Raw genomic sequence first — 24,769 nt, forward strand, 5'->3', positions numbered from 1 at the left:
ACAAACTCGGCGCTCTCGAGTGTGAATGTAAGCGTTGTCCAACCCCATTCGGGAAATATCTGACATGAGATCGAGAAGAATGGCTTCCCGAGAATCGCAAGCTTCGTAATTTTGGCAACGATCGCGGCATGCGATAGCAATTAGAGCAAAACTCTGACATTTCCAATTACTCAATCCAAAGTTCACCCACTCTTCTGGTATCCCAATCAATCCCTGACCATCTCGAGAACTGGGGGTCTACCCATTCACACGCCAATTCCAATTCCGACTCCAAAGTCAAGGAGCGAATCCGGATGACGGTAGCCGATTGCAGACTTCCTACTTCGATCCCAACTCCCAAAGCTTTTCCGAGATGAAAGACAGAAAGACACAATTTATATAATTTCTTTATCAGATCTTTTCGATGTAGTTCATTGTTGGAAAAATTGTATAATTCCCTCAGAGGCGTTAATCGAACGCGGAGAGGCCTCAATTATGGCCCAAAGCGACAATCGCTGCAGAATCAAAGTCGAATCTGGATTGGAATCACTGCCCCGACAAGTGTGGAAATCGGATGCAGTGCATCGGATGGAGAGTGAGATTCAGATACATATGCTTGAAAACGCGGGAAAAGTGCGACGAGTGCAGTTCGCTGTGCTTTCGATGATTGCGCGTCAATATTTAATTGCATTATGTGACGGACAAATTCGAGACAGCCTCCGCTTTCTTTGTGGCGCAACTACTGCTGATTGCTGGTGGTGTTACTATGTGCAGTGTGGTTGCATAAACGCTGTATCAAACCCGGTTGCCTTGACTAAGCTGCCCCCACAATCAGTGACCTCATTCCGCACTCCCCGTTTTTTCAACTCTTTATTTCTTATTTTTAGCTCTGCCTTCGATTGTTATCGCGCACTTAATTAGGCGTGCGTTGAGGTAATGCTCGTGAAGTTCCTCTGGTACTTACAACTTTGGTCATTAGAAAGCTAAGCTGCAAGGTTCTCGGGGTTCTACTTCCCTCCCCCCTGGAAAATCGCGGGGCATCTGAGACTCTTCTCTGAGTGATCCGTGCACCTGCCGCTCTTTTATGGCCCGCTGTGGCACTTCAATTTGGCATTATTCAGTGCAATTCAATGCCGCTGCTGCGTGTCAGGCAATCGCATTAGAAAATCATTTGCCTCGACTGTTATAATTGCATTTTATTACTTCCGACAAGAACGAGAAACCCAAGAGCTGTGGACCCTTGGCGAGAAAAGCTGTAGTCGTAGCTCAAGCTGTAGTTGAAGTTGAAGCTAGAGCTGGGACTGAAGAAAGTTGCAAGCGAAGAGCTCTCTTCTGCGGAAGAGAGCTGGCGAAGAGCGGCTGCTTAAGCCATTAGCTTTCCGCCATCTACCGGTTTTTCTTCTTGGCCAAAAGAGAGTTAGTCGCCGCTGCCTCGGCCTCTGCCGCTGTCTCTGCCGACGTCGTTTGGGGCCTTCGACGGTCGGCTTCCCAGCTTGAAAACGTTTTCCGCGGCCTTCGCAGCGAGCATTCAGTGTCAAGGTGCTCGAACTGGCGGTCGCTAGCGCTCCATCGATAGAAGAAGCTAACGAACTCGATCCGATCTTGCCCAGCATCTGGAATCTGGAGTTCCTCGAAGAGTTTCGCATAAGAACGTTTATCCAAATCGCACAAGATTCAGTTGGGCGCTCCACTTTCGACAGTGAGGACGTCGCTCGAGCGGTTCGCGTAGTTTCGGTCCATCAACTTAAACAATCAAAAAACTATTTTTTAAGAAACAAATCAATCGTGTGTTTTGTGCGTGTCCTGTTCCGAAACAGTTAAATAACCCCTGCCACATTCTCAAGTGACCAAGGTAAAAATTGAAAACGCGTTCTGCAATTCATTGACATTCAATGCCTGACAAGGTGTCAATTGTCAGGCGAACAGGATGTCCACATGTCGATCAATTAAACGAAAATGGTCAATGGATCATTAGAGAAAGCTTGGGTGAATGTCAGCACAAAAAGCATCGAGGAGATGTCACATTAGATTCCAAGTATCCAAGTATCCAAGCATCCGAGCATCCAAGTTTCCAAGTTTCCAGTTTCGAGATAAATCCGCGGAGCTGGAACTGGCATTTTTGCCATGCCGGAAACACGGCGCGCAGAACCCGTCAACTCCCAAATGTGCAGAATTCTGCAGGCAATTAACTTTCGGCCTGGTCAAGACTTCTTGCTCCCCTGTCGATCCACCATCCACTGGGAATCCTGGTGGTGACCAGTGATTTGGGTCAGTCAACGGTTCGATGCGACCATTTAATGGCAATTAGCTGGGGCTCCGACCAGTCAAGACCTGAATGTCAAAAGAGTGCAAGACTTTCGCTGCCTGGGCGAGAATCCAAGAGTCTAAGAATCCGAGTGACAAATCTCTGCACTACGTGATCCACAATTCATTGCCCTGTTACGAAATAAGCCGGGCCAAATGGTGACCCAAACTCATTAATATTCCGGTGGGGTATTGGATCCGAAATGCGTTCAACGTCTAGAGCTGCTTCTTCGTGAGCTCGGAGATCATGTTTATGGATTTGGGTGCATAGATTAGGGTTTCGAATGGCTTTCGAATTGGTGCGGTTGATTTGCCGTTAGGTTCGGGCCATGAAATGAAAAGTTTTGTCAAGATTTTCCCAAAGCTTCTTGCCTTTTTTTGTTTTTGCTTTTCGATACACCGCAGCCAAGGGAAACTAGTTTTGTGGCTCTTTTGATAGTTGAGAAATTTCACTGGCCATTAATTGAAGATTTGTCGCTAACTTTGAGAAATTTCTGCCAGCCACAAAAAAGAATTTCTATAGAAATAACTCGAGGTGACCCACATCCAAGCGGAGCCAACTCCTTCTGACGATGGCCAGCGGGTGCAGTTTTCAAATTGCCAGCCATGAAATGAAGATAGCAGCTAGCAGCTAGCAGCCAGGCCAAGAAGTAGTTGCCAAGTGGCTTTTCTGGCCAACTTGGAGAACCTGGCTCCATCTCCTTCTGCGGCGAGTTGCACACATTGCTTACAGTTACACTGAGCAGCGCTTCAATTGAGATAAGCTCCGATGGTAGTTATGTCATTCCCTGGCACACTTTTCCAACCAGCCAGCCAGCCAAGACAACAACTAAACCAATCACTCGCCATTCTAATTAAGTGGCAACTAGTTTTTGGCGTATTGGTGTCATAAAAGTGCTCTATCGGCACCTAGACAGCACAGGAAAGCAGTGGGATTAGCCCGAATTTCGAACCAGATCTGAACAAGACTCACTCAAAACAACACTCCATAAAGCCTGGCCAAAACAAACTGTCAAATTTGGCTGTAAATATGTGTGCTAAATGAGAAACAAGTTGCTAAGCTGGCTGATAAATGCTCGGACATCCCGATGCGAGCATGCATATATATAAATCTCCATTCGATTCGAATCTCGGGATCCGCAGCAGGAGCAGCTCGGCTGCCAAATGGAAATTTATGTCCATGTCCGTGAGCTTGTGAGTCTGCAGCAGCGGATCTGTGGATTAGTTTATTGGCCCACTAAGGCAACTGACCCACAGCATTAAATTGTGATTTGAGTGGGCCAGTAGCTGACTGGCTGGTAGTAGTTCTCTCCAGCTGGGTTATACCACCGGGTAATTAGAATGTTTTCCTCTCTTATTTATTTTATTGAATTGCAATACATCGAGTTGAGGTACCTGCGAGGGGCACGCGACTCGCTCTGCTGGGCAGTCCGTGTCATTGACCAGCAACCATGGAAATTGATTTGCAGGCAGACAATTGCATAATCGTTGATTATGAGGCACTCACGAAGCTGTAGACGGAGCTGCAGCTTCAAACTGCAGTCGAATTCGATTAGTGCGGAAATCAAGTCGAGCGCATGTGGATAGAAAAGCCGGGCTCTCTGTGATTTAACGCATATTACACGTAATGCATTTTCCATGCAGCTGGGTACTGGGTCTCGAGCTGAAGCTGAAACTGAAAAAGAACCGCAAAAGCCACTAACGATCCAACATAAAGCATCCAACAGTTGTGTTCTCCTCCGTATCGATCGCATTGTGATCGGAGGGGCCCAATCAGAATTCCAGCTGACCATTCCAGTTAACAGCTAGTGCTTCTTGGCTTAAAGTCCAGGTGCTTTCGGCCATGGATTCTTTTTTGTGTAGCCTAGCTTCTTGGCTTCCTGTGCGTGCGCCAATGCCTAAGTGGCATTATTTTAATTCCTCTGGCCGTGCGTGTGAGCAGCGTTTAGATCTCCGAACTGCAGCCGTTTTTCCTCTCCAAGGTTCTGATGGGACCATCAACCAAATTGATTTTGCATCTATTCCTGGGCAATTAATCAGTGCTGGCTTCTTCGTGCTGGTGGGCGTTGCCATTGCGATTGCAACTGCAACTGCACAGCTGGATAGCCCGTATTAAACCCATTATTAAAGCTTAACTGTAACTGCCGGGGCAATTAATCACGAGATAAGCATGGGAGTGGGAAGACACTGAAATGCTAATTAAAAACCAAGCTACCAAAACGTTCTTTTTGCCATTTTCCTTCGCTTCCAGAGTGCCGGAATACAGAATACAGAACACAGAGGCCAAAATGCAACTGCGGTCAATGACAAAGAAGCGAGGAGTCAGCATGATGGCGCTGCTGGGCCTAATGCTGCTTTTGGTGGACACCTCTTCGGTGGCGGCACGCAAGCTGCCCAAGCGGCCGGCGGTGAAACCGTTGAAGACATTTCCGCGCAACAACGCCACACCGATTCCGGCAACGGGAGCGGGAATTGCGGCGCCGAACGGAAGCGAGCTACCAAAACCGTTGAGCGTTGAGCCAGCGGAAGCGATTGTCGCATCGCCACCTGGCTCTGCAGATTCCTCAGGTGATTCTGCCACTGCCACTGCCACTGCGACTGCCAATGCCCCCGCCCCTGCCCCAGCATCACCTGCTATATCACCTGCCGCCGAGACCAAGGCCGATGATCTGGGCCCCGCTCCCATGGCAACACCTTCGGGGAGCTCCTCTTCGGTGGACGAGGACTGCGAACCGGATATGATTGGCTTCGAACTCATAACAGGGTAAGTGTCACCGGCAAGCAACATAAATCTTAATTGCGGACAATTAGTTGTCCATGGAGTACCATGAAGTGCCATTGAGAACCATTAAGTACCATCGAGTACCATGGGATCCCGTGGAGCAGGGACAATCGCAGCATAAATTATACCCACCACTGCCTGTTAACACATCGTAAAGGTGGTTTCCCCCATTTATAATGCCGCCAAACCACCCACTTGGGTTGGCCCAAAGCCCCAACGAGAACCCCAGAATTTATGTGCGTTACTTTCCGGTTAATCCACCATCGCAGGTACGTGCTATCGGCGCCATCCAAGCAATTGGAAACGCTGCCCGGCACCCTCATGCTGACCGACTGCCTGGAGGCCTGCCAGGCCAATGAATCTTGCAGCGCGGTTAATTACGAGACGGGCCTGTGTGTCATGTTCCGCAGCACCGCCGATCAGTTGCCAGGTGAGTCGACTTTTGGCTGCGCCGGGAGAAAAGAAATGAAATAGGCTTGGAGAAGGATTGGGTCCTATAGCCAGTCTGTGCAGTTCCCTCTACAAAGCCTCTTAAAACGCCACAAAATCCTAATGACGGCAGCAAAACAAACATCATAGATACAATGAGAAGTACCAATGAAAGCTCTAAGTTCTCAAGTGTAGATTTTAAAAGTTTGTTGCTAAAGCTACCTAAATGTGATTCAGTTTACGACTCCAATCATTTCCAAAATCAAAGAGAAAGTAAGTCATTACAAATGATTTTTGAATTCCTTTGCGGTGCTGCCTTACTTAATGGGTTCCCAAACACAAACTACTAAGGATTAAACAAGACAATGTTGTTATTATGTCCTTAGCATCAAAGAGAACTTTAAATTAGAATTTTCCCATTAAAACTTTCAGTATTAGTTAGTTTTTCCATGTGTAGTTGCTGTTTAAAGAGCACCCAGCTCAGCACTCGATAGCCCAATCACGATCTTTGGCTCGCAGCTTGTATGTTAAATGTTTCCCGCTAATCACAATGAATGCCGCCCCCATCTGGCCATCCATTCCCCTGCACTTCTTTACAGGTTCACTTTCCCGCTCCCAGTACCCCGTGTTCACCGTTTACGCGCAGAAATCCTGCTTCGGAGTGCGTCCCTGCTCGAAGGCCTGGTGCATCGATCGCGTCCAGGGCTACCGACTCCCAGAGCGGGCCAAGGCCAGCCAGAGTGTGGCCACGCGGCGCGACTGCATCGAGCTCTGCCTGGGCGAGACGGAGTTCACCTGCCGGTAAGTGCTGGGGTACCGTTACAGCAGAGCCACCCTCTTGAACTGAAACACCCACCCCGCCTCCTTTGGTGCACACACCTCTTTACTCCTCCCCAAAGCACTCGTCAGAAACCACTAAGCACTCTGCGACACACGAAAAAATATAAAAGTATGCATTGGGTCTATTTGGTTTTTGCAATGTGGATTGTTTCCTATCGTAAATAAAAAGTTTAAAATTTATAAATAATATTGTTATTCATTTGTATTACCAAAAGCGAATTTACGCAAGATCAGTGTCTTTACTAACAATTAAGAATAACTAGATTTTCTTTTATATTTTTTAAGTACCACATTTCTTTTGCCCAAAAAAATGTCATTTCACCATTTCCCCCCTTATTTTTCTCTGTGCACCCCGATCCACCTGAAGATCGGCCAACTACTATGCGCACTCTGGCCTGTGCGAGCTCTCGGACATGGATCGCATTACGCTGTCGGACGAGGCGAACATCGCGGCCTACGATGGCGCCGACTATCTGGAGAACAACTGCGCGGAGGAGCCCAGCAAGCTGTGCGAGTTCAAGCGCGTAGCGGGTCGCATTCTGAAGACGGTGGACTCGGTGCACCAGAACGTTCAGACCCTGGACGAATGCCGCGACCTCTGCCTGACGGCCCCGTTCCGGTGTCACTCGTACGACTACAACGAGACCGGGGAGCTGGTGTGCCGCCTGTCCCATCACAGCCGGGCCACTTTGACGGATCTCTCCGAGCCCTACCTCTCCATCGAGGAGGCGGCCACCTACGAGCAGTCCGCTTGCTACAATGTCTCCATCGACTGCCGCTCAGGCGAGATGGTGACCAAGATCCGTACCTCCAAACTGTTCGACGGCAAGGTCTACGCCAAGGGAGCACCCAAATCCTGCGCTGTGAATGTGAACAACTCTCTGGAGTTTGACCTCAAGATGCGGTACAACGATCTAGAATGCAATGTGCGACAGAGTGCCTACGGCAGGTATATGAACGACATTGTGATCCAGCACCACGACATGATTGTCACCTCCTCCGATCTTGGACTGGCCGTATCCTGCCAGTACGACTTGACCAACAAGACGGTGGTTAATAATGTGGATCTGGGTGTAACTGGAGAGATTGAGTCTACGCTCAGCGAGGAAATCATCGTCGATTCACCGAACGTCATCATGAAGATAACCGCACGTGATGGCAGCGACATGAAGAGGATCGCCGAGGTCGGGGATCCGCTGGCACTGCGATTCGAGATCGTCGACGCCAACAGCCCGTACGAGATCTTTGTAAGGGAACTGGTGGCCATGGACGGGACGGACAGCGCCGAAATCACACTGATCGACGCCAACGGCTGTCCCACGGACCAGTACATAATGAGTGCCATGCAAAAGCTGGCCAGCAATCGCAAGGTGCTGCTCTCACAGTTCGACGCCTTCAAGTTCCCCTCCTCGGAGCTGGTGCAGTTCCGCGCCCTGGTCACGCCCTGCATACCGCGCTGCGAACCGGTTATCTGCGACAACGATGAGAACGGCGAGCTCAAGTCGCTGCTGTCCTACGGTCGTCGCAAGCGATCGGTGCTCAACGGCACTGATGGCGGTAAGTAAACGGTTCTTCTCGGCCAGCTTCGAAACCAGGGATGGAAGGCCAGCCAAGCCACCAATCCACCAACCAGTGACCTCTCGAGAGGTGCACCATCTGGGTCTTAGTTTCTTGGGGCCACATGGTGTTGCACATGTGACATTTACTTTGACCGACGGAAGGAAATCTTCAGAAATAGCTGAGTTTTTGAGTAGGTTGCAATATTTCTTAGAAGAAGCTTAGATAACCAGTGGATTGTAGAAAAATTCAGAATTTAATATCATTTTGTATCTTATTTCCTTAAAACCCAAGAACATTTATAGAATTTATGTAGGATCATCCAATTTTTGTATTTACAAAGAATATTTAAAAATACCAAGCTTTATAAGGTAAACACATTTATTTAACATCTATGTCTGTTAGAATTGGTATCGAAAGCATAAATAATGGCCGGTTTTTAGCCAAAAAAATAAGGTACTTTTAAAAGTCCAATAACAATAACTCAATAGGATTGAAAGTAAATTGGTTTCCTGTTAAATTTTAAAAGTCAATCTATTTATGGCCGTAAAAAAGTTATAGGAGTTTGCACTGCATCTACAAAGATGTGTCCATTAAAAAGAGTATGGACCATAACAAGGCTGACACCAATAGCTTTTATCATTCGGTCGGCCGAATTGGAATGCCGTACTATATGGCCCATCCGGGATTTATGAACCTTCCTCAGCGGTACACCATCCCTGGTTTGGTAGCACAACAGACCAGAAAAGAACACTACAGAACAGAACAGAACAGCTCCCAGAAAACATATTTCATTTCTTGTTTGCCTCTTTTTCTCCTTCTCGCTTCTCTTTGCTCGCCTGCAATTTTTTGTGTCTTCTGTGATTTTCTGCTCGATGGATGCGCTGCTACCTTTTCACAGTTGAGCTGGCCATTAAGTCGGAACGCCAAAAACGTGATGTGAGTCATCAGGCGGCCGGCGATGAGAACCTTCTGCTGGTGCAATCGATACAAATCACCGATAAGTTCGCCTTCAATGGCGCCGATTCTCCGGGAGGCAGCGGTTTGGAGGCCGGTGGTCTGGATGGCCTGGCCAAATTGCAACTGGACCTGGGCACCAAATCGGACACTTGCATAAATGGCTATGGTGAGTAGTGGGGGATGGGGACGGGGATGGGGATGGGGCACAGGGGATTGGGGATCACTTAGGTCTTGGGTCTCGGGTCCAGACCAATGTGTAGCACGGTGGCAAGTCTATCCAAGTCGGCTCCATCTATTTGGTATCGCTGAGCGTGGCGAATTGATTTGCGTTAATCGCGTGCCGTCGCGCCATCTAGCCTCTAGAAAAGTTTTAAAAAAACGAAAGAGCCGCACGGACTTGCCAACTTGCCGACTGAGTGCCCAGCTAATTAAATAAGCTCGTAAATTTTCTTCAACTCTTTTTACAACTCTATCCAGGCTTCATAATTGCCGGGGCTCTGTTCCTGCTGCTCCAGCTGACGGTCATCGCTGTCTGGGACAATATGCAGAAGCGAGCGTTACACAAGCGGTAAGACCGTCAACGCCAGTGAATGGCCTCTTAACAAGCCAGTTGGAGAGGTTGGAGACGGAGAAGATGGAACCGGTGGAGTGGATGGAGCTCCAAATGCAGATGGAGGATGGAAATGGAAGCAGAGACAGAAACAGAAACCGAGCTGCAGGTGGAGAGGCAGAAACTAGCATGAAATTCTACTTAGCTCAAAACTTAGCACCGCTCATAATCTAGTTAGTAGATGTACGATCGAGAGATGGAGATGGAGAATGGAGAAATGGAGACGCCCTTCCCCGGACTTTCCGCCATAGAGCTGGACTCCTCTGTGAAGGGATCCCCCTAGGAACGAACCGTAGCTTAATATTTATACCTATGCCTAACTATAAACCCCCACGTATGTGTGCGCATTTAGGCGCCCCCTCTATAAGACTTACTTGCTAGGACTACTCACTCTGAATACATATGTCGGCATACTATCAGCTTAAGACTCGGAACTTGGAACTCGGAACGAAAAGCTCCTTAGTTGTAGTGCGAACGAACCATTCAAACCTCTCAAGCGAGCTTCGAACTGACAACCATTGCTCGTTTAAGAGGTTTGACTGTCTACTAATACTTAAACACTTAACTTAACTTAACTTAACTTAATGCTTATATATGCTAGGCCCAATCGAACAATCGAACACAAACACACAAAAATGTAAGAAAATGTAACAAGAGACAAAACTTCAGATGCTATAAAAGGTAAATAAACGTATTAGAAAGATACTCGTTTGCATTCGCATTACTTTTCTTTTCCTTTTAACCGGGTTTGTTTGGTCTGCGATTTCGTTTGCGTTTGCGGAATACAAAATTTGCCCGTCACTGTCAATGCCAATCGATCGATTTAACAAGGCCAAAACCTCAAGCCCCAGCCTCGGCCATGATTGTTGGTTTTGGCCTAATCAACGTTGATACAAATCAATCAAGAGCAGCGTTTAGACCACCTCCTCCTCCGATTTTACTTCGAATGCGACTTCCTTCAGCCGAGTGGCACACTCACCAGGTGGAAAATTGGCCCGAGTGAAACTGAACCTTGGCTAAATGGCGCTGAACTCGGCTCTAAACGGCTCCAAGTCGAGCTGCCTGCAGTAAAAGTGACAAACTAATTGGGCGAGGAAACGAGGGCTATGAATTGCAGGTAAACAACTTCATTAACATGATTTCACCCACATTCGCAGTGCAGGCAGCGAAATGAGCTCCAAGTTGAGTGGGTGGTGTAAACTGGGCTTTTACTTTAGGAATGTGTGGGGCCTTTTGGGCACCCTAAAGTAGGTTACTTTTATGGGTGTACTTAAAGCAGTAATTAATTGCATTACATGCACCCAATTACGTTCTTTAGATGATCGTAACTTTTCAAGAAAAAACAAACAAGATAATGGAAGGTAATATCTTGGTCCGTTTACGCATTTGTTAACAAAAGAATTTCTAAGTTTATGGTATCACATTAAGTAGGATTTCTATTGGAAAGGCCAGAAACTTGTGCGGAAATCAGAACAGTAGCTTTAATTGTTTCTAGCCAAATCGTTGCTCCAAAGTAAGACAAGACTTGCCATAAAATATTTAAACAATAATATCCTTTTACCAAACAACTCGCCATTTACTTTTTCATATGGCTAAATACCAATTGTTACAAAGACTTTCTTCAAGCCATTCTTCATCTGCGCCTAGATGAAAAGTCACCATAATTTTTAGTCATAATTATTACTGATTTTCTATCAACCCATCCCAAGATGGCAGTTGCAGAGGAGAACAAAAAAAGAGAGGACAAAAGGCAGGCGGCAGCAGCGGGCAAAAAACAATTTGAAAGGAAATGTTTAACATTATCTCGAATCTGATGCTTTGAACTCGGCGCAAGTTGGCGAACATGAACATGAAAAGTTGCCAAGTCAAATGCTGTCACTGACATGGCCATCCAAATTTAGACAAAGCCTCCAGAGGAGGCGACTCCTCGCGACTCCTCGAGACTCCTTTTTTTGTATGTATGAATTTTTGTTCGTTTCGTTTCGTTTCTAATGTCCCCGAGACTTCTGTGCTCCCTGCTCCCCAGCATAGCGAAAGTCTTTGAACACTTTCCGTGGCTGCTTGGATGCACAGCATCCGTTTGGCCAAGGCTGGCTGGCGTCTTTCTTTTCTATATTTTTGTCACCGCGGGACTCACGGGTCTCGAGTCTCTCGCAAAGGCACGCATAACATAAATTCTGCAATGCGTATTTCAAAAATTGCTGCCTTCGATGTGTCGTATGGTCTTTATAAGGAGCCGAACAGAGGCCTTGGCCATTCAGTTGTCCGCTGGGCAAATGTTTATGTCAAACGCGCAGCAAATAAAGTGCTCGGCTTGACAATGTCCGCGGCAATGTCAACAGATGGTGGCCATGGCCACGGCCCTTGGGGACCAACAATCTGGGTGGGTATCCAGTTTTTTTCCATTTTTTCGGCTTCTCTATTGCTGCTTCATAATCTTTATGAATTGCCGGGGAGACAATGGCCTGACGGAAATGCTACTGCCAGGCATTTGCAACTCATTTTGCTGGCAAAAACCACAGGTAGAAGCCATAATTGATAAGAATTATAAAATAACACTAGTTTCTAAGATCACGCACGCGGAGGCAATACCCGAAACGCTCTAGATTGGGCCAGGATCGATTCGGGAGCATCAAGTGGCGAGTTGGATATCGTTAGTGGCATTGCATTGCGGTTCTTTTCTGTTTCGTCCACTATTCTAGTAGAATAACAACAGCAACGGCAGCATGGAAAATGCATTACGTGTAATGTGCGTTAAAGCACGAAGTTCAGCTTACAGCTCAGATATGTGCGGAGTTTTCCACGGACAGCGATTGATTTCCGCACTAATCAAATTCGAATTTACCATTGATTTTTCACTTTGAGCTGAGCAGAGAATGCGGTGTGTGCACAGCGGGAAATTGCATGTAAATTTGTTAGGCGGAATCAATATTTTCCTTTCGTGTTTTGGGACAGTGCTCGATGAGAAGCATTGCATTTTATGATCTGATAGTATTTATTGTTCATCTAAACTAAAATATGTGATTAAAATTTCGTTTAGATGTTCTCCGAACGTTGATTTATTTTAATCGGTTATTCATATACCATATATGATTTGAGATTTATGGTTTGAGATGATATTTTATTAAACAATCCATAATCCAACATTTTTAACGATTTAAATGCCCTGCCTTTTCCCAGTGTACTCCCCTAATTAACGATTATGCAACTGTCCGCCTGCAAATCGATTTGCATGCCTGCTGCCATCGCCAGTTCTGGTGAGGTGAGTCTGGGAGTCTGGTCAATGACATGGCCGCGGAGTCATTAGCGAAACGTTGAGAATGAGTCGCGTGCCAATGGCAGTACCGTTCTCCTCGCGGAGAATTACACAAAAGCGGGCCACAACACTGGGGCGTGAAGAGTCACAGATGGAAATTCTAATTACTCGATTTCTTGTTGACTCCACTGACTTACATGAGCAAGAACAAGCCAAACCGAACAGAACCGAGCAGTCGAGAGGCTGGCGAAATTTGCAGTAAAAATGTTCGCTTTGCCCCACTCAAATTACAATTTAATGTTGTGGGTCAGTCGCCTTAGTGGGGCAATAAACAAAGTTCCAGTCGAACTCCCATACCCATTCCCATTCCCATTCCCAGTGCAAGTCCAAGTCCAAGTCCAAGTCCAGGTCCGAATCCGAATCCAAGTCGCTAAGTCGCGGATTCCTCGCATCGGGCAACATAAATTGACTATGTGCACAGCACACAAATGTTCGAGTGATTTTGTGTGCCGCAGGGAGTGGGGCGGATTTTCGCTATATATTTTCCACTTTTCTTCTTGATTCGCCAGCATATAAATACAATTGCTGCCGAGCGGTGCGCTTTTAGCTGCGCATTTGGACCCAAATTCAAATTCAGATTCCGACTTGAATTCAGGTTCGTCGGCGATTTATTTAGGCAAATAAACAAATGGCATGTGCAGAGTGTTAATTTATCAAGTTGCCGGCGCACAGAATTGAAAATAAGTGCGAGAAAATCACTTTGCAACGGGGAAAGATCCCCAGATGCAAGTTGCTCAATGCCCAATGCTCAGATGCTGTCGGTTGGCATATTTATGGCCCGGCTGCTCATTTTGTCAGTCCAAAGTGCCTGCCATATATCAGGGGAGCATATCTCATTACTTTGTGATATTGCCAATGCATTTTGTCTGACCCAATAGACACCTACAAATAATGAAAAGGACGCAGATACCCCGCACCATCTTTGTGTCGACGTGGAGAAAAGATTTGGCAACGCCAACTGGATTTCTCCAGGCCAAAAGCCAGAAGAAAAAAAGAAACAACCAAAAAAATCGACAGATACAATATGTGCAAGGAATCGAAAGACTTAAGCGACAAACTTGCTCGGCATACCTCTGTAAAGACGCGTTGCCAGCAGATAAATGTTCTTTAAGTCGTTTTAATGCTATATAAATTCATATTTCTGTACAAAATCTTATAGTGGTAACGACACAGATGTATCAGAGTCAAAAGACTTAGGCAAGAAACTTGATACAAATATTTTCACGGCTCAATTTAAATACTTACAATAAAATTACGGTCCATAATAATTAATAAACAAAGGAGCAATGCAAGCAACCATTTCCGACAACCCAAACACGGTATAACAAATCACTCAAATCGAAACCATTAACAAAGGAAAGCCCATACATTGTAATAAAGAGCAATAAATTCATCATTTAGGATCTTTGGGAGGTCGGTTTCCACCTTCAATGCAAGCCAGGGCCGATCCGAAGCCACATCGCATTAAATGAATTTCCCTATAATTTATTGTTGATCTTTAAGTCTCATTAAAATGCTGCTCCAGTCGCACGGCGGTTCAGTTTGTGTTCAACTCGGGCTGTAAATGAACTCGACCACATAGATCATTCATAAGCAAAAGATCTCGTGACGCTGGCCAGCATATTGATGAGCTGATTCTTGCCGGGGAGAAGAATTCTTCTGCGGATGCTGTAATAGCGGCTGAAAATGAGGAGAAGAGAACCCCTTCTTCGATGGTCTCTAAGCACGTAGCCAGAAATTTGTCAGCCGAAGAAAGGAAAGTGAAAAATCTATAAACGATGCAAATAGCGACGTTTTGTTCAAATGCCAAGTGAAAAACGTTGGAAGATTGTCAAGGGGTTTTTCGGTTCGGAATTGGAATTGGGATTGGCTTGATTCCGTTTGGAAATATCAATGGCAGCCGCAGGGCGAGAAAATGGAAACAAATGGCCTTTGTTCGCCAAGGTGAATGCCACGCAGTGATTTGCCGACCAGCCGCACATCAATTGTTCGATCTTTATTGGCCGCTTTTCAATTCGAAGGCAGTTTTATGAGCCAAGACATCCAAGCGAAAGTTTTTCCTGTCGTCGTCTTCGGCTGGGTGGCATAAATTACAAAATCAGTTAGACAAATTGTTCGGGCAAATGGCCGGGGACCCAAGACGATGACAAAGTCGTCAGCTACTCTCGTTGATAATCTGCACAAAACTGGGGGCCCAGTTTGGCTCGGCTGCCGGCTAATTGTCTGCAATTGTTTCATAACCGTTGCCTGACCCAAGCCAAGTGACCCAAATCCCCTGAGCTGACCATCCAGCCGCATCCAGAAAGAGATTTGCCTCTGAGTCTCTGCATCTCTGGAATGAGAATTGTGTTTTCTTTTTTTTCTGTTTCTGGTTTTTTGTCATTCTGCGTGTGCGGCCGAAATGAAAACCCAGCCGAGCTATCAGCGTAATTGTGTAAGAATTTTCTGCGCATTTGGGAAATGTGTCTGCCAGATGATGAAAAACAGAAAACAAACCAAACGAATCTCCGAGTGCCCGCAGAAAAACCTTTTCCGGGCAGTGAGAATTTTCAGAGTTTTGTCGCACGAAATGCCAACGGTTCAACTCCGTTGTCGAACTGGAAGATGACACGGCGCAATGTCCGTCCGCACGCGGAGACATTCACCCATACCCATGGTCATATCCCAACCCATTCTATTCCAATGCAATCCCATCCCATCCCAGCTCATCCCATACCATACCATTCGGTTTTCTCAGCTGGAGCATCCAAAGAAGCATCCATCCGTCCATCCACCTCGCGGAGATCCTCTTCATCTGCTAGTTGGGGCACGTACGCCGCATGTCAGTCTAATTTGCTGACATGATTATGATTTTGCTGGCCAACAGAGGCCAAGACAACACGGTAAGAAACATAACTATATACGACTTATATACACATTTACAGTAAAACAGTAACCACAAGCTACAAAACAATATTAATATATTCCGTCAACATGTTTTAAGAAAATGTTGAAACAGTATCTTGATAAAATTTGTCAAATATTGAAACCCATAATCATAATGCTGATTAAGAAGGAAATTAGCCTCTAAAATTTTATAGCACCCTAAAATTGGGTTTTCGGAACAGCAGCTTTTGATCGTTTGAGGAACGAGAACATTTCAAAGACACAGTTACCTAAAGCCACAATTTAAAAAGTATGTTGAAGTGCCATAAAAATTATTGATTGGCTTAGTTGGACTGTAAAATTAAGAAAACTGACAACTGCCTGTAGCAATGTGTGCAACTTGACAAACATTTCTCGCTGTGTGGTGTTTAGTCAAAGGAGGAAGAGGCCTATGTCGGCAAGTGAATGGCATTGCCTCATAAGCCGCCGAGATGGGCTCTACCAATTCGGTTTTGCGACCAGTCCGGCTTCCCTGGAATCGGAACCCTCCTGGCCACTGGATCTCCGTCGATCTGCTCCGCTTTGAGGCACTCTGATTTGAAGGCCTCCTGCTGTTTTGTTTGTTTGATTCAGCGCGGATTGATGTCGGCCCATGTCGACCAAGTCGGCTGTTGGCTGAAAGCATTTGAGCCATTTTTAGGCGGAAGTCGCTGCCGCTGACTTGGGCGTGACATAGTTGCATTTATTAATGCAAATATTCCGTTTAGCCGTGCATTCCGCAGATATGAAAATGAATAACCGTTCTTGTCGCGGCATTGAATTATTCTTTGGCGAAAACTCGGCTGTGTTCTTGGCCAAGAGAACTTGAAGAGTTGGTAGAAAAGCCAGGCAGCGCAGTCCACGCAGGCTTCACTAATTCTCTTCAAGATTCTCTTACTTTCTACTCTTAACCAACACTCTTCAGACCTCTCTCCAAGAACTTTCTCCAAAAGAAGCTTTTCCGACACCTGAAGCTCCCCATTCTCAGTTCTTGTTCTCGTCGGAAGCAATAAACTGCAATTATAACCGTCGAGGCAAATGATTTTCTGCCAGGCACGCAGCTTCGGCATTGAATTGCACTGAATAGCGCCAAATTGAAGTCCCACAGCGGGTTATAACAGAGCCCAGGGCATTAGCAAAAGACAGGTGCACGGATCACTCAAGAGGGGAGTTATGGAGATGCGAAATTCTGGAAGAGGGGCGGACTCAGCACGGGGAAGCTCCCAAGCACCCAGCAGCCCGGCTTTCTAATGACCAAAGTTGTAAGTACCCGAGGAACTACACGAGCATTATCTCAACGCACGCCTAATTAAGTGCGCGATAACAATCGAAGGCAGAGTTAAAAAAACTAAAAATTAAGCGTTTAAAAAAACGGGGAGTGCGGAATGAGGTCACTGATTGTGGGGGCAGCTTAGTCAAGGCAACCGGGTTTGATACAGCGTTTATGCAACCACACTGCACATAGTAACACCACCAGCAATCAGCAGTAGTTGCGCCACAAAGAAAGCGGAGGCTGTCTCGAATTTGTCCGTCACATAATGCAATTAAATATTGACGCGCAATCATCGAAAGCACAGCGAACTGCACTCGTCGCACTTTTCCCGCGTTTTCAAGCATATGTATCTGAATCTCACTCTCCATCCGATGCACTGCATCCGATTTCCACACTTGTCGGGGCAGTGATTCCAATCCAGATTCGACTTTGATTCTGCAGCGTTCGATTAACGCCTCTGAGGGAATTATACAATTTTTCCAACAATGAACTACATCGAAAAGATCTGATAAAGAAATTATATAAATTGTGTCTTTCTGTCTTTCATCTCGGAAAAGCTTTGGGAGTTGGGATCGAAGTAGGAAGTCTGCAATCGGCTACCGTCATCCGGATTCGCTCCTTGACTTTGGAGTCGGAATTGGAATTGGCGTGTGAATGGGTAGACCCCCAGTTCTCGAGATGGTCAGGGATTGATTGGGATACCAGAAGAGTGGGTGAACTTTGGATTGAGTAATTGGAAATGTCAGAGTTTTGCTCTAATTGCTATCGCATGCCGCGATCGTTGCCAAAATTACGAAGCTTGCGATTCTCGGGAAGCCATTCTTCTCGATCTCATGTCAGATATTTCCCGAATGGGGTTGGACAACGCTTACATTCACACTCGAGAGCGCCGAGTTTGTTGCTCCCTCTTATCAAGGCCAGATTCACTGCGGCGGATGGTTAGAGATATATCAATACTCGACCGTTAGGAGGAAGTGGATTAAAATGGGCCATTGACTGATTTTCGACGTGTTCTGATTTCTGTGTCGATCGATATTCAAATATTGGTTTCCATTCTAGGTCCGAGAAACTGTGCCAAGAAACAGTGCCGAGAGTGACGGAACAACCGCGGGGTGTTGCCCTGATCTTGTCCAGAGTTTCGAGGTTCGTTTGCAGAGCAAACAAAGTTTAGACCTCCATTGAGTGACATGCAAATTTCCTTTCGATTTTTCACACATTCTCTGATTGCCGCGTGGGCTGTTCCTGTGTTCCAAAAGACCACCTCCCATTTTCATTTCCCCAGAAAGTGGAGGCCGATCAGGAGCAGGAGTTTATGTTTCCGGCAATCATTCGAAGAAATTCGCTGTGCAGCTCGTTTATTCGTCTCGTGTCTCGATTGTTTGCAAATTGATTGGTCCCCACCTCAGATTCGTTTTTACTTGGAAATGCACTTGGAGTTGGCTCATTAGAAGTGGAGCTAGTCTCTCACTCTTGAATTTCAGTGGGTTCATCGCAGTGGTTTACTTTCACTCGGAACGGAGAGAATTTTTGGCGAAATGGAAAGGATTGCGATGGCACGCAAAGATACAAATGTGAGTCATCAATCTTCGGCGAGTGTTCCTCCAGATTTGCGCTGGTAATCAAGGAAGGGAGTTAAGATCTGCAGGTAAGGAGTAGCCAGTGGAGTCCTAATGACGATAAGAATCGCACGCATTATGAAAGTGTCCATCAAAAACGCCACCCGGTGACCCCGATTCGAATCGAAAGGTGAACTTCATGAGGTGGAATGGTAACGATGTTCCTCTGATTGCACCGCCATCTGATTTGTTTTGTTTCACTTTTCAATGGCTCCCTTCGGCTCTCTCTAATTGCAGCTTTCTATGCAGAGGAAGGAAAAAACATTCTATCAGAATTTTCACTCTTAGCAAGTGTCTCGTTTGGCCTGTGCCACTGACTGACTGTCAGTACCTTCGGCTCCACCCTCCCCTGCCACTGCCTCTTGGTCTAGAATTCTTGGCTTAGATGTGGTCTTGGCTTGGTCGGCGGCATAGAACTGTCAACGAGCGTTTAACCCAGTTAACGCCCTTCGCCGACGACAACTTGGTGCTGTCTTGTACTTGGACTGCCACCACAACTACAGCACTCTGCTCCCAAGTTGGGATCCATTCGACACGAGACCATGGCCACAAAAACGAGCAAGGTGTAAAAACAACACCAGGTGACTTTGGGGGAGGAGTAGGAGGACTGGATGGGGGATTGGGTATATCCAAAGATAAGAGAGGCCTCAGACTGACTGAAGGTGAAGTTGAGTGATGGCTCCACCTCGCCAAGAAGGGGCGGTGGGCGGTGCGGAGGTGTTGATTGTGGCCAGCGGATATTGGCGCACCCAGAGGAGGAGGAAAGGAAGGGGTCCGGAGATCCGAGATTGACCGATGTCTGGCTGTGGTTCTGGTTCCTCTGCATCCAACCGAAGCACAAGATCACTGCTCAAAGGAATTCTGAGCGCGGTGAAAGTTGCCATCTTCATCTGCCCCTTCTCCCCAGAACCCCCTGCACCTTCCACTTTTGCATCAGAAGACACGACAACGGCAGCGACTTGTTGAAATTCTGGTCTCAATAATGACACTTAAGCGATGCAGTTTTTTCGTAATATGAATTTTCCTGTTTGCCGTTGGTCGTTGCCTCCCACTCTCCTGCCTCCTCCCCCTCTTCCACATCTATCATCAATTACAGCAGCGAATGGAGAATCTCGGGGATTCGGAGGCGAAGGAGAAGTCCACCTGAGCTGCAACTCAATCACCGGGCAACATCCAACTGCCATCGGCAGCTTCTGCTTCTAATTGCCGCACTTTTTGCTCCTGCTTAGCCTGGCCAGAGTTGGATTCGGCTGACATGGGTTAAGGGGGGGATTTAGTGAGTTATGGGCACGCAGAGGTGGCATCGTTGGAGCAATTCGATTGTTGCGCCCATATGGAGAGGAAAGCATTTGGAAAGCATTTCTCCTTCTTTGGGTGTTTTGAAGAGAGGGATTCACTTCGATATGGAGCTAGGCAAATTGGCGGTTTCATATTCCCATCATTAATTCCTCCGCTGATGAATCCGGACACATCGAGAGGTGAGCAGAGGTGATGCAATCTCCCTGCCATCAAGGCTTCCATTTTTAATTTACAATCCCAGAGCCTGCGATTAGCGACGACATTGCAGCAAGTTATGGAGATCGAGATGGAGAAATGGGATGCGGAAGGGGATGGGATGGGATTTTGTTGCTATTCTCCCAATATTTGCTCTGGGCGTTGGCACACCAGCTCGCCAAGTCGACAAGTCGCCAACTCGTGGCTTGCTCAGTTAGAATGGGCCCGAAATGCAGTTGTCTTTGGAGTGGATGGGTTCCTGCTCAAACGCGGTCTCTGCAAATGAAGGGGTGTGTCTGGCATGGGCTGGAACCTGGATGTGGATGTGGATGTGGAATCAGATGAGGAAGTGGAGGAGGAGCACCTGGGCCCAAGGAGGCAGCACGAGGCGTGCGACATGCAACACAAGACAATCAAGGCAACTGTCAATGGAGGCAACACCTGTTTCTGCTCCTCGCATCCACTGGCTGCACTTCTTCCACCTGCAGCGACCTTGAGTCGGAGGAGTTGGCTCCTGATGATAAACTATCTGGGCGAGATTCGCGTCTTGCGGGTGTGCGAACCGAACCAGTAAATGGGAGCAATTTTCATCAATTTCACTGCGCGGCACTTGACAAAGCAAACAGACTGTGGATCTGCCCCTCTATTTGCGACCTGAAAATGATCCTGGGTCCGACAGATACGCCTTACTCCGCTCCCAATATTTTCCATTTATATTCTCATCAATTTGCACCAATTTCCACATGCCAGAAGGCAGAGGAGTGGACCTCGAAGTTCGGCTGCCATTTGCAGCTACACAAAAGGGGCATCGCCTTGGAAATTTATGACCGCTTCGCCTGTTGCATGCACCATGCACCGATCACCATGCACCACAAAGTGGAACGGAGCCACCACCACCCATCCCACCCATCTTAACCATCGCCCCATCCAACCCACCAGAACTGGCATCCCGACCCGAAACTGTTACACTTGGCTAATTGATTTATGAGAGCGGGCTTCCAAAATATTTGCAATACAAACACGGGCTAAAGTGATCTTTATATGGTTGGGATATCATACTGCATGTGGGTGGGTTGCCAAACAGAAACTGGGGGAAAAGCTCGAGAGGAATCGTGGCGAACATGTCGCATGGAAGGAACAAGTTCCCGAGTGTTTCCCACAGCCACAGGAAGTGTTCGCTGCCGAACGCATGCCAAAAATGGATCCCCGAGGACAAGACAACCTTGGAGTTGGAGCCCAAACTCGATCCCAAAACGATCACGATTATGATGATCATTGCGACGATTGCGGGAACGGACCATCGAGTGGGCAAAGACAGGTTGGTGGGATTGGGATCGGGATCGGGAATGGTATTGGTATTGGGATGGTGGCAATGTCCCCACTCAGAATTCGAGGAGTGGGATCGGGACTCCGGTCGTTGTATATTGTTTCTGCATTGTAACTGTCACCTGGTGGCAGTTTCCAGTTGCCAGAGTTGGCAGAAATAATAGAAATTATATTAAATGGGCATTTGGGGAGTGCGCACGCCGCGACTTCCGTGTTTGGTGTCTCTGCACAATGGGCCATTCCGAGCCACATCGCGGGGTACATCTGTACAGTGGGGTCCGGTTAAGGGACCTGGAGTACAAGTGGCTGGACAGGTATTGCCCCCTCCCCGAGAAGAGCCCCAATTTGGCGGGTTATTACAGCATCTGGTAATATTCTCCTCACAATCTAGCACCTCCGATCCCCCAAGATCTTACCCAGTAACTCCCTCGCCGGAATTCGTTGCCACTTGCCATGATGGACACGTGCCAGGCAAATTCTTCTCTGCTCAAATCTTTGTAGTCGAGGCCCGACTATTATGATGGATCTTCGGGGATGACACGACACTTAACAGCGGCATTGTGGCCATGGTTGTTGTTGGGCTGTTCGGGCAGCAATTTAGGAGGAGAGTACGAGTATTTAATGCCGCTCCTCTTGCGGGAACTCGAGGCAGGCGACTGATTTATGACAGCGCGAAAGAGTGGAGTGGATGGGTCTTCTGGGTCGGGGAGGTATAACTACAAGGGGATCTGCAATCGGAGGGCAATTTGAGGCGGGCGTGGCGCCCCAAAGGAGGCTGCTGCCTGGCAAGAGTCCCACCTGAACCTGGGTCCAGTGCGGAGGCCTATTACGTGATGATGTAATAATTCTTCGAGTCGTTGGCACTTTTATTGCGGAAAATGTTGCATAAATCAAGGCGGCAATAAACGGATCTCCACGGATGCCCCGTGAGTCCACGCTTCATTCGATGGCTGATGGAAACAGGATGCCTTAAACATTTCATTTGCACCCAGCACCCATCAACCCGCAATAATTTTCACCGGGAAATTGGCGCTGGCTTTATCAACCCCACTCTGTGGCATTTTCCGCGGCTTTTCAATTGCATTTTCCGAATTCGGCTCCGTCATCCCATGGAATTAAAAGTGGAATAGTGGAATAGCGGAGCTGCTTAGAACTCATTCATTCGTCTGATGATGATTTGGGGGACTGCTCTAATCAACCAGCTGGGATAATCAGCAACTTTGTTGCAGCTTCCTCTTACTACCTCACTTGTTCCCCTGGAAAACTCGACCCACGCGATCCTCGACTTCTCGCACATTAGCAAACAAACCGCTTCCCAGATCCCAGTTCATGAAGATCTCAGCGGCAGATGATGATTGCGGAGATGAGAGATGATTCGGCTGGAGGAACGTGATTGTCATTATAACCAAAGCGAGAACTCCAGAGGTCCAGAGAGGGAGGCCCACGCAGAAGCCAAAGAGCGGACTGATCAAACAGAGGCGACTATAAAAGGATAAACCCTGGGCAGAAACCATATTGCAAAATGCAAATGAAATGATATTGATCAAGACCATCGTTTTGTGTGATGCAACGAGCAAGCCATCGATGTTTTATGGATCAGTGGGTTATCAATCAAGTCATCGAGGATTATCGCTGTTGTTAATGGTTACGCCAATGGATGTGCCCCTCATATAATGGCAACCGATGATAGTGATTAGCATGCATGGTGAGATCAAAATGGTTCTCTCTTCCGCAATCTGTGGATAGGTGTCCACTCCCCCGAAGTCATCTATAAGAACTGTTCCTCCTGCTCCTCGACTTCATCTCCACAGTCACGATTCGGGGGAACTCTGGAATACTACTCCCACCTCGCGTCCGACGCCTTTTAAATGGGCCAGTGACTCCTCGACCGACGTGATTAAAATGTCAAGAGACGCCGCAGGGCAGACCGCGTTTGATAACTCACTTTATTTATTATGCCCGATATAATTAAATTAATTTCTGCTCGCAACGGAACTTGGATTTTCGAACTTGGAGAGGATGGCTGGGCGGTTGTGGGCGTGGCTTTGGCCCCGAAATGTATCGCATCGTGAACCACGAAGATCTTGGTGAGCACTTCCCATTTGCATTTCATTTGCTGGGTAATTCCTCCTCTTATTTCCCATTGCGTGATTCGGCAACGGATTCTTGCCATTTCGAACACCTTTTTGGGTGTCCACAGGGGAAGAAAGTGGGGCTCGGAATGGAAATGGGTTGGAAGGTAAAGGGTCAGAGTCTGACAAAACTATAAACAAAGCCACACACAAACCAAGAGCAAATTATTGGGCAGACTTGGCCAGAGACTTGGACAAAGAAGTGGAGTCGAAGGGAGAGGAAGGGAAACTGCTTTTTGATGTTCGGTAATTGGCGGTTTGGCAGCACGCGAGCCGAAAAAGAGGTAGAATCGGGAGGGGAGGAAGAAGACGTCCACTGGAGTGGTCTGGGCTGGAACTTGGGAGCTGGACGAGGGGTCTGTTCTTCCGACAGCCGGCGCTCTGCTGAACTGAACCCCAGCTGAAGTCCCGGTCGAAACTCAAACCCAAACCCAAACCAAAACCCAGAACCCAATCACAAACCCTCGGAATGGTAACGAGCGAATTTCGGGATTTCGGCGTGACGCGCTTTCTGTTCTCCAGAGGGGAACCCCTTCGCATGGAGATGGAGAACTAACTAACTAGAATCTAGTTCTTGGGATGTCGCTGTGGTCTTGTTCCTCCTCCCCGTCCTCCCATTTCCCATTTCCCGAGCTCATGTGGCCGTTGTTGCTGTCTCCTCTTTTCATAATAATTGGCAGTTTACAAATGTTCTTTCGCTTTTGATTTTGCTTCCAGTTCTGGCTATTTCTGATTCCATTTGTACTTCTGTACTTTCAGTTCCCCCTAAACGCCGCGGTTTCCCGGAGAGAGTTCGGAGGGGAACTAGCGGTACTGTGCACTGGGCTCTGGGTTCCGTTGAACTTCGGCCAGAGATCCCAGATCCGACATTTTTGTGGCCAATCTCGCTGGGAATCCAGAGCAGGCATCCGCCGCAAATAAAGTCGGCAGTTTATAGGCGTGAAAACTAATTAGACAGCGGAGTCAGTCAGGAGTCAGATGGTACAATAAATAAGCACCTCCGAGGGCAGGGGCTTCTGGAGGTTCTCCTCCTTTATTTGTGGGTTTGTTTTGGCGGCTAATGAGCAAATGCAAATCACAGCTCCAACTAACCGCTAAGTGTGACTGCACCAACGGAGTCACCCCTCCTCCTCCATTTGGTGGGCGGTTTGTGGGCGGGCTGTTTGCCCATGCCCCCCGTTCCTACCACTCCATTCTATTGTCCGCCATCCGAAATCCACCAACCTCCGACCGCCAACAGATGCCAG

At 47.3% G+C, this 24,769-nt stretch overlaps 2 protein-coding genes across 2 annotated transcripts in view; one reads left to right on the forward strand and one right to left on the reverse strand.

Annotated features, from left to right (window-relative positions):
• LOC108010837 (methylthioribose-1-phosphate isomerase) overlaps window positions 1-24,769 on the reverse strand; it is a 94,787-nt gene that overhangs the window by 44,607 nt on the left and 25,411 nt on the right. The gene's annotated exons all lie outside the window — the stretch shown is intronic.
• Window positions 1,499-10,166, forward strand: mey (morpheyus). The gene is made up of 7 exons (XM_017075804.4): window positions 1,499-1,831; window positions 4,535-5,047; window positions 5,335-5,495; window positions 6,094-6,295; window positions 6,702-7,891; window positions 8,793-9,017; window positions 9,329-10,166. The coding sequence occupies exons 2-7, from the start codon at window positions 4,572-4,574 to the stop codon at window positions 9,421-9,423; spliced, it is 2,349 nt and encodes a 782-aa protein (XP_016931293.3). The 5' UTR covers window positions 1,499-1,831; window positions 4,535-4,571; the 3' UTR covers window positions 9,424-10,166.

This window comes from Drosophila suzukii, chromosome 3 (genome assembly GCF_043229965.1).
Source record: "Drosophila suzukii chromosome 3, CBGP_Dsuzu_IsoJpt1.0, whole genome shotgun sequence".
NCBI classification, from domain to species: domain Eukaryota; kingdom Metazoa; phylum Arthropoda; class Insecta; order Diptera; family Drosophilidae; genus Drosophila; species Drosophila suzukii.

What these genes read in the sequence shown, in the direction of transcription:
- mey (XM_017075804.4), top strand. Translation starts at nt 4,572, where the DNA reads ATGCAACTGCGGTCAATGACAAAGAAGCGAGGAGTCAGCATGATGGCG. An exon ending in GGCTTCGAACTCATAACAGG is followed by an intron (nt 5,048 to 5,334) that starts GTAAGTGTCACC and finishes CCACCATCGCAG; the next exon opens with GTACGTGCTATCGGCGCCAT. An exon ending in GAGACGGAGTTCACCTGCCG is followed by an intron (nt 6,296 to 6,701) that starts GTAAGTGCTGGG and finishes ATCCACCTGAAG; the next exon opens with ATCGGCCAACTACTATGCGC.